The sequence below is a fragment of the Cryptotermes secundus genome, unplaced genomic scaffold, assembly GCF_002891405.2.
Source record: "Cryptotermes secundus unplaced genomic scaffold, Csec_1.0 scaffold388, whole genome shotgun sequence".
In the NCBI taxonomy this organism is placed as follows: domain Eukaryota; kingdom Metazoa; phylum Arthropoda; class Insecta; order Blattodea; family Kalotermitidae; genus Cryptotermes; species Cryptotermes secundus.
In genome coordinates this window covers 301,869-315,763 of record NW_019721765.1, presented here as the reverse complement: position 1 = coordinate 315,763, position 13,895 = coordinate 301,869, and the positions used below count along the sequence as shown (strand labels likewise).

General features: G+C 41.7%; 1 protein-coding gene across 3 annotated transcripts in view; it reads left to right on the top strand.

The window, feature by feature from the left end:
• LOC111875687 (latrophilin Cirl) overlaps nucleotides 1–13,895 on the top strand; it is a 1,027,517-nt gene that overhangs the window by 713,742 nt on the left and 299,880 nt on the right. For all 3 annotated transcript variants that reach the window (XM_033750172.1, XM_033750173.1, XM_033750174.1), the window contains one exon: nucleotides 13,776–13,813. In XM_033750172.1, the coding sequence (XP_033606063.1) occupies nucleotides 13,776–13,813 (38 nt within the window). The remainder of the gene's footprint in view (nucleotides 1–13,775; nucleotides 13,814–13,895) is intronic.

The following is a 13,895-nucleotide window of genomic DNA, read 5'->3' as shown; positions in this document are numbered from 1 at the left end:
ACCTCTACCACCTATACGGTTTACGGTGAAATAGAATAAGAAACGAATATACTCGTATAAGGACAGAACAAAGGTATTTCTCCTTGAACCCAAAGAATAGACAAATTGAAAAGAAATTTGAAAAGTGTCTGTTTGATTGGAACGCGCGTTCCTAAATAATCTATGGCTTCAAAAGCATACTACAACAAAAGAGATAAGTGAAGACAAAGTAAAAGTCGGAGAGAGAAATGAATGACTCTCGGCATACCGCAGAAGTGTCTGATGTCCAAATAGAGTGCCTACTGTCCATATCTTTAATATGCTCGTATTCGTTTCGTCTTAGTTCAGTTTCACTCCTCACATCAAACTCAGAGTGAAATTATCTGTGAACGTCTGGATACTAGTTCCGCATTCGAATAGCTATAAGTTTTAAAAATATTATATTATTTCATCTAGAGAATGACTCTAGGCATACCGCAGAAGTGTCTGATGTCCAAATAGAGTGCCTACTGTCCATATCTTTAATATGCTCGTATTCGTTTCGTCTTAGTTCAGTTTCACTCCTCACATCAAACTCAGAGTGAAATTATCTGTGAACGTCTGGATACTAGTTCCGCATTCGAATAGCTATAAGTTTTAAAAATATTATATTATTTCCTCTAGAACCTAGATAATTCCACCAAAGTTACTGACGTATGTTACTGAAATGGATAGTTTCCTTTTTGCAATATCCGTATAGTGAGTAGGCTACGGGCTGGACGACTGAGGCACAAGTGTCTGATTCCTGTCAAGGGTAAGAGATCTTTTCTTCTACACAGCTTCTATACTAGCTCTGGGACCCATCCCGCCTTCTATACATTCGTTCCTCGGGAGTGAAACGAACTGTTTCTCGGCTCTCCCGCACGTCCTGCATGGCGTTGTGTTTCAGGGACAACTATACATTCTACAATAAGGGGTCGAGAAAATTAGGATTTCTGAATTAAATAGAACCTTCGCTCTTCAGCCTTGCTTTTAGAATACGTCGTTAGAAACATCCAAGAAAAAGGAGGAAAGATTGGTATTGAATGGAACACGTGAGCCTCTTGTCTGCGCTGTTTGTGTTAATTTGTAAGGCGAAAATATAAGTCCGACAAAGAACATGGAAACACTACTAGACGCTAGTGAAGAGGTTGGTCTGGAAGTAAACGCAGGGTAGACTAAGTACGTTCATATCTCGTCCCCAGAACTTAGGACAAAGATAAAACCTAATGTCACGTATATGAGTGTGAGTGTAGGCAGGTTTTGGTTTGATGATCGGATTAATTGTACTCTTTGATACAGCACGTGAGTATACCTTACAATTCACTGTTACACACACATCACTAGTGTCCACGGTCACGTTTTCACTAGCCGTTGCCCGGTAGCGGCTTTCGGTGGACGTTCCCCTTCCTCTGGGTTCGCGAACTATCCCCGTGCCTCGGCTACCAGCTTCTCACAGCAACAGCTCACATCTGAACTGCAGCAGTTTTATAACTCACTCACCAACCAACTCTTCACTCCACTGACTGATTAACCACTTACTTACTTTCCTACCTATAACATTTCAGCGCGGACCCCACAGAAATCATCGCTCTTTTTGCTGTTTACTGTCGTTGCCTAGTAACGGTCATTATCTGTTTATTTGTTTTGCGGTCCTTGCCTAGCAACTGGACTACGTGCCACAATAAGAACAGCAAATAAATCTTGCAAATATAGCAAAGTTTAGTGATTTTTTTCGGACATGTTTAAATACAACTATTACAGATCTTCGTTCATATTAGTGTACTGATCCACGTGTAACGTATTTTTGTAGTGGTCTGTAACTGTGTGGTTATAACGCCTGCGGCAGATACAGTCATATGGGTAATCTGAACTCTGTCCTGTTTTATTGGGTCGTAAATTCATTTGCTAATTACAGAAAGTTACTCACTTTGTTAGGTGATTTTATTACATACGACCATTGAGACTCAAGTTGCTTTCCTCGGAGCTCTGGTGGTTCCGTGAACGTAGAACACAACTTACTGGATTATTTTATGCGCTATATCAGCTACTGAAGTTATGCAACGTAGAATGACGCATAATATGATTGTGAGTGATGAATTATAATTCCGTAGTGGCCCCAAGACAGACAACGAATGAAAGATAGAAAGAAGCAGGTGGAAAGGGCTGAAATGAAAGAGAAGACTGGAGGAGGGAAGAAAGCGAAATTACAGAGACTATGAAAAGAAGAAAGTAATCTAACAAATGAATGAGGAAAATTAAGTAACGAAGAAGTTCTTCTTACCTTGATGAAGACTGCTGGGTTCTGCTATGTCCTGAGGCTAGCGTGTGTGCGGAGTTATGCAAATCTGGCGAGAATTGCGTTAGACACGCACCTGACGCTGTTCTGATTATTTCTTCAGCTTAATGCATTCGAAGGGAAGACTTATATTGGTTTTTCCATTTTCCGTCGTAATAGTTCTCTGGTGCGGTTCATGCAGACGCTATCGCTGTATGGAATAAGGAACCGTACGTGGGTGAAGAGTATGAAAGAGCGAACAACCTAATGGCTCTTCTTGTGTGCTTCCTGCTGGCGTTAAAAGGCCATACGTAACTTTGCCGTCTCTAAACAGAGACTTTCTGAATCCAAGTAGGTAGGCCGTAACACTCCTCCTTCGTGTTTAGAAAGTCCCGGGTGCTATTCCCGGCCCGAAAGCCGACTATCATGACTGAGGTTCTCCGTGATTTTCCTCAGTCCCAGGACGCAAATGGTGTGACAATACCATGTTATATAGCATTACCGTTTGGTTTCGTATGTTTACAGTTCTTCATATTTCTCCCAATGTGTGTTGTATAAACTGTTGTGAGGAGTATGACCATTGCTGGGCAAAAGTTCCATAAGAACTTTTATTTGCAACGAATAGACGCAGTAGCAGACGAACTGTTGGAGGTAGTGATGTCACTTCGGTTCGCCCTGAATTATAGAAGAGAGGGCATTCGTAGTTCAGTTCAGTGCAGTTCACGAGAATTCAGTTATTCATTCGTAGCCAAATTTAGAGGGCAGTTCAGTAGTTCAGTAGTTCAGTGTTCAGCCGTGCAGTGTTAAGCAGCGGACAACGGAAGCTGAAGAAGTGATGGACACCTGAATCAGAACCAAGCCAGTCACAGTGGAAGAAAAGACACTTGTCCAGCAAGGAATGGAGCGAGTCTTAGACACACATTGATTGTGAGCTGTTATGATTGATTGTAATTGTAGTAGAAGTGCCAATAAATTCAGTCATCTAATCCAGAACCCGTTATTATTAGTCACGGAACCTCGACCACGTGACACTATGTACAAAATGAAATACCACAAAATTTATTTAAATTTAATGAGCATGAACTAATACTGGAAGGTTAAATGGTGAAGCTGCCTCTGCGCTTAATTAATTAAACATCCGGCCGTGACGACGTAAGGTGACAGTGGAGGTATAGCTCCATCATTCTTTACCTCAGCACTAGATGGAAGTAAGTGGTCACCTTCGCGCCCCGGCTGCTTTACCTAGTGAAAACAACCCCCGGTGTCTATTGTATAGAAGGTCAGTCGGGCCCCAGAGCCCATCAGGATGCTGTGGAGAAGAGAAAAATCTTTTTTCCATGCTGGGAACCGAACCCCGTTCTGTTGGTCATCCAGCATCTAGGAGATTCGCTATACTGACTGAAGTTTATATTTCCTATTAACTTAAAGCAAATACGTAAATTATATACTTACAATAAAAATAGAAGAGCCCTCGTTCGAAAAAAAAACAGGACAAAAGTAAGTGATGAAGGACAAGTGGCGCGCAGTCGCACAAATATCGTTGCACCTACCAGGATTAAAACTGCCTGTCGTGGAGTGAGTGGTTAGAATTCTACTTCATGTTCTAGAAGTTCCGAGTTCGAATCTCGACCCGGAGATCGTCTATCATAACGGAGATGTCTCGAGGTATTACTCAGTTCCTCTGCATAAATGTTGGGACACTTTACAATAGGCAGGGGTACGCGGTAGCGTAGTTGGTTGAGGCACTGTGCTACAAGCCGGAGGTCGCGGATCGAATCACGATGAGGTTATTGGATTTTTCAATTGACCTAATCCTTCCAGCCGCACTAGAGCCCTGGAGTCGACTCAGCCTTTATTTTTAATTCGCTTAGTGGGGATCGGAGCCCAACTGTGTCCTCTCGGCACGGCGGCCACTGATTGGCCTATTGTACCTGCCCCGGGTGATTATAATAATGGAGAATTTGGTGGAATGAAGATTGGCAGGAGAAACCGAAGTACCCGGAGAAAACCCGCCCCAGAGCCACTTATTCTCCCACAAATCCGACTTGACCGGGCCGCCGCGGTGGGAAGCCAGTGACTAACCGCTTGAGCTATGGCGCGGCCATAGACTCAACCTTTAACAGAAATGAGTACCAGAAATTTCCCTGGGGAGTAAAGAGCGGCCGGCGGGTAAGGCTGACAACCTCACCGCCATCTGTGTGCAGACTGTCTAGAGAATGTGGGAGCCTCGACGTCTCACGACGCTATGGACCTTCACGGCCTGTTACAGGGATACCTTTACCTTTTACCTTGCATTAGGCAAAAATCACTTTCTTCCACACATAATGCGGTCGGCATTCAAAGCCTTCGTGCCATATGGTGTTTATGTAATCTCTTCTGCAGTTTAGATAGCGTTGTTACGTAACCAGAGAATCAGATTCGTTGATGTAGTTTGCAGAGTATGAGACCGGTCCACTTAATGATCGCGATCTTTGACCAGTTAGGTGAAATTAATTCCTGTATGAGCAACGAACAGACAATTAATGGCTTGAACTGCGCCTGTCGCAGTCACATTAATATAAATGCACTAAATTAACCGAGTGGTTTAATGAGCATGGATAGCAGATTTTATTATGGGTGAAGCTTTCCTTCTAAGCTGTAGAAGTCTATAATTGTTTAACATTAGCAGCTTATTCCCTTTGCATGCGTCGTTAAGCTAAACATATATTTTTAATGGAGCACGTCTGTGTCCAGGGGAGATACGTGTATTTCTTGGATTAGTTGTGTCACGTCTGCCTAACATTTATTGTCCATTACTAGAAAGTGAATGGAAGATATAGACTGTATTCATTTGGATCAGAATATTGATCAATAGATGAGCTCTTGTGAACTTTCAGGTTTCGTAGAGTGGTGGAAATTTCTTGACCGGTGAGTATGCATTAGCTACCCAAGAACGCAGCCTGGTTCTTGGAACTGATTATGGTTACAGTTCCATAGTAGCAAAGTTCATGGGCCCTGAGGCTGGAAGAAGCATAATTTAATTAAGTGCAGGAAATTTGTGATTCATTGTTAATGTAAGGTTTTTTTTTATTGAAAGTTCTTAACGTAGTTAGTCAGGTTTCAGATTGACAAGTCATGTTTATTTCAAAATTGTCTTGTTTTCTCACCAAAGCAAAGAGAGAAACCTACAATTTCATAAACGGGACCGAATCGAACGGCAATGCTTTGGTTTTACTGGTAAGCGATACATAGATCGACCTGTGCATATCTGTTAGCATGACGACATAAATTTGTCTTCCACTCAACCAAAGAACAGTCGGAGTATCCTTCGTATATAATGGATATTTTGTACCCACTACCGACTTGTGCCAACTTGCCCCTGGCAAATGCCCACTGAGGCTATATCTGCCTCGTTGTTCCATGTAGTAACGTTGAAAAGAGATTTTCTCACTGTAACATACTGTATCTCTCCGTATTCACACTTCATTCTATTATTTATTATTATTATTGGAAGGGGTGGATTTCCCCATGCACCGCGACCAGTTTGATCTATTGTGCGTCCCCCTATAATCTTCTACCAGCCTCTATACCCTACCGGTATTGGTGCTTACCATCAGTCCCTACTCGGTCAGTGAGGTCTGCCTCTACTGGCTCAGAGGTATCTCAATGCTTCCCCCATCTACCAGAGGTGTTAGAGACTACTGTTAGGCGGGAAATGTCCTTAATTTAGCTCAGTGACCTCCATTGGGGACATGAGGTTCTTTTACGTTCCGTAAAGCTACGACACGGGACCCACGGTTTAAAGTCCCTCCCGGAGGACTTGTTCCCTGAATTTTTCCGCCCTTAAAATTTCCACGACCTCCGCCGGGTTTGAACCCGCGTACCTTGAGTCATGAGGTGGGAACGTTACGCCTAGACTACGGAGGCCGCTTATTCACACCTCATTCTAGCGTGCCTATTATCAGGAATGAATCTTTCATCTTTTGCTATATCACATTAATATGAGAATTGCGAGCTAAGGGTTACACATCACATGGAAATTGCAATTTTCCGTACTCAACTCTCTGTCGAGTGGACTGCAAGCTGTAAGAATAATCCAATTTTCAACAAGAAAAGTGCCTATAGCCGCCAGATCATTTAAGTGTAGGTTGTATTAGGTACGTCGTTCGGTATCGCGCAGCGACCTCCTAAATGTGGACACAGCACGGTGACGTAGCAGCAACGCTCATGACCTGTATAGGCAAAGTTGTTTCTGTGATTAAGCAAGCATCACTCCATGAAGACATAGCTCCACCATTCTTGATCTCGGCCTTAGATGGAGATGAGTCGTTACTTTCACGCCCCTCTGCTTTACCTCCGGGCAAGGAACTCCCGGTACACATTGGATATGAGGATGAGGTAGATTATAGAGCCTGTCTCAACACTGTGGAATCGAGAAAAATGTCTTGCCCCAGCCGGTAATCGAACCCCGGAAGTCCAGCACGTAGCCCGTCGCTATACTGACTAAGTGATCCCGGGTAAATTGTTCGAATTACTATCGGTTATTGATATCTTTCTGGGGTTTTACTTGATTTTTCTTTTTATCGCCAGGAAAATGCTGAGATAGTAACTTTAAATATACCACCACCACCTCCTCTTTCCATATACTTATCTGTTGACCATCCATGCAGCGTAAATAGCATTGTTAAGGAGCCCTGTTCCAGACGGCCGCTGTAAGAAGATTGGCTTGTTTCCGTTCCGAACGAAATTTGTTCAAATCTTGGTTGTGGCACCGACCACAGCAGGTGAGAATTTTCATGACTTTTCTTCACGCAGCACAAATGGATATCTTGATACTCTGAAACGTGCCACAACTTTATCCATCATTCTAGGTCTCGCGTAATCACATTTTCATTTCATTCGACGCTAAATAACATCTGCTATTGGTACAAGGCCATCATGTAACCAACTTAATAAGCAACTGCCTACCCACTGCTTGAGAAGTTCGGAGAAGTTGAAGTGAGACGCGCAGTTGAGGCTGAAACACTCGCAGAGTTGCTAAAAGGAATGATGCACTGCGTGTATAATTGAAATCTCGTGTTTCTTATACGGGAGTGTGAGTCAAGGTGAACCGGTGCAATGAGCAGAAATACTAGCCCTCGAGATCCAACTCTCGGCACGGCAATAAAAAAAAATTTGAAGATATTAAATTATTGGATTCAGCGATTGATTGGATTGTGAGAACAGACTGCAGAGAAGAGTAGACCTAAGAATGTGGAAGTATCAGCAGCTGGAGATAATTACATAATGATGAGCATAATAATTTGTATAACTCTGCATCCGGTATTATAAAAATGATTAAATCATGGACGGTGACATAAGCGGAACATAACTACATGGTGCGGCAAAGGAACCTGACGATCTTTAAAATGTGTAATGTTGTCAACCCCCGAGGTTGAGACGGCGGGAACCATGTCATTTGCTAGCTTAACTAATGCCTTTGCAGTAGCTATGAAGCAGTGGAGCGCGCAACATCGTGCGTTTATTGTTGAAACGTTTTTAATGGCGACTCTATTGTCAATACGCAGCGAATATTTCGTTAAGTGTCTCAGTATTGCTCGTCACGGAAAAGTTCCTTGCCGCACTACCATAAAGTTATGAGAAAAAACTTCAGAACGAGTGCTTCTGCTTTAAAAAAAGAAACCACCAGGCAGTATGCATTCAGTGCGGTCGCCACAGAACACTGAGTCTGTGAGGCATTCATCCATAAGGAGTCATAGGCGTTCAGCCAGGAGACATTCTGTTTACTCTAGCAATATCAGATCGCAACGTGAGAATAATTTTACACGAGGATCTAACTTTCCATCCGTATAAAATGGTGGCGGTGCAAGAGTTAGCGACCGTTACATGGCAAACTGCAGCACGGTAGGTGAACGTTTAATCGAAATTTTGTCCGATGATGCCATTGTCTTTATAGCAGGGCCGCGCCATAGCTCAAGCCGTTAGTCGCTGGCTTCCCACCCCTGCGACTCAGGTTCGATCTCGAGTCTGGTCAAGTGGGATTTATGGTGGACAAAGTGGCTGTGGGGCAGGTTTTCTCCGAGTACTTCGGTTTCCCCTGTCAATCTTCATTCCACCAATTGCTGCACAATCACCCTCACCTATCATCTGGGGCTGGTGTTCAAGGGACTTAGTCCCACCCCAGTAGCAATAAAAAAATCTTTATAGCAGATGAAGCACACTTCCACTTATCTGGGTGTGTTAACAAACAGAATTTTCAGTACTGGGCAGAGGAAAATACACAGCAGCTCCATCGACGCCCTGCTCACATTGCACGTGTGACTCGTGTGGAGTAGCAAACTCCGGAGTCATAGACCCTTATATCTTCAAAGACGAATGAAGACGTAATTAATTATATGTGGAATAAAACAGCCTTTAGTATTAATTAATTTTGTAAAAATAAATTAAAAATTAAAATAAACTTGCACTGCTTTATATACTTTTGAAAATCCTCACGCTCCTGCAGATGCAGGTGTGTGGTCAGTATTGAATTGTGTTTGATAAGTAGTGCAGTGGGTATAGCGACTGGTTGTGGGCCCGACGGCCGAAATGAACAGAAAAGTTCATTACCGTGTTCTCCACTGGTCCATATCCTGAGCCAGATTAATCCAGTCCATACCACCCCATCCTATCTCCTACGGATTTCTAGATAATTAAATATGTTTTTTTTCTGTCAGCTCTTGGGTCGAGAACCGTTAGAATGATTTTGATGAACTATGATATGGGATGTCCTTGAATAAATTTATTGGAGGCTGTGTTTATCTTTCTCAGTCCACCTGACTGTGACCAAGTATCAGCACCTAAATCTTTGAACTTCTTGTGTATTGTATATGGGAAATATTCACTAAACATTGTCTTATACCCCCAACTTCCAGTCCTATTGACCCATAATAATGTCAACTTTACGTATGGCCATGAATTGACATGTTTTACATATACCATAAACCGTCAGTAAAGTTTTATAATCATATCTCATGTAAGTGCAGAGAATGCCGTTGAAGATTTTATTTGCAACATTACATGGGGGTGGAGTTAAAACCCTTTCAGTTTGTATGATGAGTTTTAATGGGAATTCCTCATATGAATTTAAGGAAGGTCAGACTAAGACGTGCGGTTTATTACACGACGCTGTCAGTATGACTGCGTAGCGCCGAATGATAGGATGATGGGTTAACGATAAATTCGAAATGGCTTGGAGTGAACAAGTTATATTGTAATCGAAGTGCTGTCACGGCATTTGCCTGGAGGTATTGAGCAAAACCACGAGAATCTTAGTCAGGATATCAGATATCCTGTCGAAGTTCGAACCAAATATCTTCCGAGTGTGGTTAGCACTGTTGCCTCAAGTTAGCGAGGTTCCAATTTCGATTCTCGACACGGAGGTATTTTATGCTTCTTTCCAGTTCATCTGGAAAAATAGTGGCATAGTACCTTAAAATTAAGCCACGGTCGCCTCCTTTCGTGACGCTCACAACAGCTATTCCAATTTGACGCTGTATAGGGCATACCATTCACAAACAGTCGTTAAATAGACCAAGAGTGAACGGCAGGAACTCTGCTTATGTTTTCTTTGGCACGGAGGTGTTTAGAATCATCAGTCTTACCTTCCTGCGGCGTGACAAAGATGAGAACAGAGTTCATCCTTCGCAACTCTTTAATGAGCTGCTTGAGGTTGTCTGCCTTTCTGCCTCTATATTTTGATTTTTTACACATCTCAGTACTGTGGAAACCAAATTGCCTGAATAAGGCAAAACTTGCTACTTGCTTCATGCTGGTTTCTTCCATAACCTATTCGACTCTGAAGATGGATGAGATATATTTCTCCGAAACATCGATTTACTTTCAATGGACTACACTTCGTCGTATCGCAGAAGATATAAATTTTTAACTTCTTGTCCTCAGCTATGGCCATACCAACAAACTGGACGCGTTAACTTGCGAAGTGCGACATTGCTAGAGTTTCGAAGGCAAAATTATGCATCTTTTCATAGGGCAGCCTGCAGGTTTATATAAATGGCACATAGGATTACACACACGCGAACTCTTTTGGCATCTGACTGAATGACAATAAAGTTTGTGTAATGATGGCGTCCACTAGTACTCGTTACTTGCTTTGCTACTCTGTGGTGAAACAAAAATTTAATTGGCTGTAAATTTGGCATGTATTTGAGCTTGTCCGTGACATTATAGTGTTTGTCCCCTCAATGATTCGTTGTAGAAAATACGAGTTTTGTACTAATTATTATAATTCGAGAAATAATAGAAAAGTATACCGTTTCAGAAGTATAACATGTACGTAATTTTCAGTAACTGTCCTCAATCATCTCTTCAACTGTGAGTCCTTTTGATGCAATTGTTGCTTTTAGTGTTTGTGAAGTTAACGTGTAACAGTGACTCACATCTTAGACCTCTGCCTTTAACCCTTTAAAGACTGAATTTATTCTAAATATTATATATAAATTCATTTCGTACCTCACAGGAAACACATTACATCTCATCTGATTAATGCTCTTTAGATAAACAAATACTGTTTGTTGTAAGAACCATATGAAACACACAAATACATTATGAGGGCAGAATGCAGAGTTTTAGTATGTTAAAGAAAGTCGTACATTAGAGTGACCACTAAACTTAAAGGGTTAATATTTTCACAGTTAAAAAATGAAAGCATGCTTTCAGAAACGAGGCTCTGGAGATTGAGCCATGATGTTCTAACTGATACAGCCAACGTGCAAACTATGTCGCTGGCGAACATTACAATATTTTAATTCTGTGTTCCACACATGTTTCGAGGAACAATACAACGAAAACTAAGAAGCAAAACAAGACAAGGCATCCAAATCAAATTCTCTTAGGCAATGGCAGTGACTGCTTTACTTAATGGATGTGAAATGTGGACTATTGAAACAAAGTTTTACAATAATCTGAAAGCTTCAAAACCGAAATTTCTCCCTACAGTGAATTGACGTAAAAAAGAATACTATAGTGCCTACGAAAGGGGTTACATATTTTTGCATTACTGAAAAAATAACAGGACCCAGAGGACAATATCTGGCACACACTGAAAGGAAGTTTGTGAAGGGAAATCGAGATGTAGGTTGACCAAGAAAACAATGGATTTTAGCCTTAAAGGAGTACTAACCTGTACATGAATGAATGGTTTTATGTTTGATTTTTATTTAGAGTTTAATTCTTGTTTCATATACTGCCGGTTGCAAGTATTCAGAGCATTTATGTGACCCACAGTCATACCATGCAATCAGTAAGTCAATGAAACAGACAATCAGTGATGTATTTATGTCTGAGTGAGAATATGGTACGCCACTGCGACCCTTAGAATCCCGGAATGAGTTATTGCTCTGCTCTCCTTGACGACTTTGTCATGTTTAAGAGAAGCTATCTGTTATACATAATTCTGGAAAGCTTAGCAGCCGCTACACAAGTTGCCTCGCTCTCATAATCGGATGGAATTTGTCATCCCATCTGCGTAATTAATTAGTTATTACACAACAAGTAAGAGAACAATGTTCACCGTATCCAATGTAACACAAGCGAGAAGGTTAAGAAGCCGTGGATAGACAAAGCTACGGCCCAGAAGCTTTGATGATTAATGGGTTGCTTGAATAATTGACTGCGGGGAGACACAATGAGAATGCAATTTTTAATAGCCGTGTGTAGATAAGCGTATTGTCCCTCAACTGCCAAGTATGTGACTACAAGGGTTGAGCATGTATCCCCTGCAAGCTGCTCCATCTTAGTGCGGAAAGACCCTCAGCAGATCACATAATCTTCCTGCTAAATTAGCTTTTCCAGAAATACCTCTCCCGAGTCAGTAACAAACGATCGCTCAGTAGCGTCCAGTGTTAAATGAGAAATATTTGGAAACGGGAAACTATGTATGCTACTTGCAGATTATTCAACCCATCTAGTGCTGCGTTTCCTGATGTTTGTCAAATGTAGGAACTCTTCGACATCATACTTGAAACTGAAGCTCACCCCGCCCCCGAAACTGATGGTCAATTCGTGGACATTCCACGTGAGACAAAGTGGCAAAGATATCGGTTCTTCTCGGTGTAGGCTTACTTCGGCTTCCCCCTACCAGTCAGCATTCCACTAATGCTCCATAGCAATTCATCACTGGCCCTGAGCTGTCTGACAGTCCATACTAGCAAGCGCATTAGAACTTTCTGCTTCCCAGTTCATATGTGACTGGGTACAGCATAGGCTGAAGAATAAGGCTAACGTTGCTGTTTTGTTTGTGGCACAGTACAGCATACAGCAAATGCCATATTTTAGTCTATGAAATATGTTTTAAAAAATATGATTTGGTACATAATTATTGGGGTTTTTGGACTTTTTCCGTCATACGGAATTCTAGGAAATGAACGATGGAGAAAGTCCAAAAACCCAGTAATTCTGTGTGTTATCCACCGTCGTCAGAACCCTTTAGAATCTACTAGGATTAGGTATCCTATAATTTTTATGTTACTTCGGATTTAGCTGAGTATATGGCAAAAGTTATTTGTCAGGTACGGAACCAAGAACTCGAAGGTTCATGACCCCGAACACTGATGCCCGCCACTGAGGAGATTGTCAGTCAGATTATTTCATTTCGCCTTCTCACGACCTGTATTTTGAAAATCCATTAAATATTCTTTTACTTCTCTGTATTCTGTGTGACAACTTTCAAATAAATTTTGTCATTAAATTTCTATATGCATATCCTGTTTCCTTCAGCCTCAGCCATAGCCACATGTTCGGTTTGCAAACAGCGCACCATTTGCCGCTCATCTTCGTCGCGATCTATGCATGGCCAGGCGCAATTGGTCATTCATAGAACCTCCAGATGCATTTTGGCTCTCTTTTTTTGTGGGCGTACAGGATCTCCTCCAGCCCATGCCTTGGGATTTTATTCCTGTTTTCATATGTGTTGCAACTAATTCTTTTATAATCCACAGTTTTACTGATCTCATTTTGAATATTCAGTTTTTCCTCCATACCTGTATTTCGTTCGTAAACCGTACAAACGCATAACATTCTTCACGTTTAAAACTACGTTTAATGAGAGATTAAACTGTATGTTCAAGTTCCAGAGGGTTTCATTGTTAATTTTAGAAGCACGAACCCTTTCCTCTTGAAACTTTTACTACCTATTTTGACTTAGGAACAAACGAAAGTATTCATTTTTCAGTTCCGGATTGGAGAACAGCTTTAACGTGAATCCTAGAAGATAAATTGTTCAGATTGTGTCTGGATTAGTGTGGCTCCTTAAAGTGTCTTAGTGGCTTGTGTTTTTCATGGCGTTTATGAAGCCTCGGGTTCCATAACATTAAATCTCTTGACCCCATGACTTGCTCCCAGCTGCTCACGGAAGACTGTTCTGTGTATCGCGGGAGAGGTTTAATGATTTTTTTCTGTAGTTATAGATTTATTGCTCTGTGAATGTGAAGGAAGCCAGATATAATATTTCTTTGTTTTTCAGGAGGTGGTCACTCGTCGGAAGCTTCTTTCCTCCCTGTGGTGAGTAGAGATTTACAGAATTGTGCTTCCTCCGTTAATCTTATAGTGGGTATAGACACGGAGTCACACAGGAGCAACACTG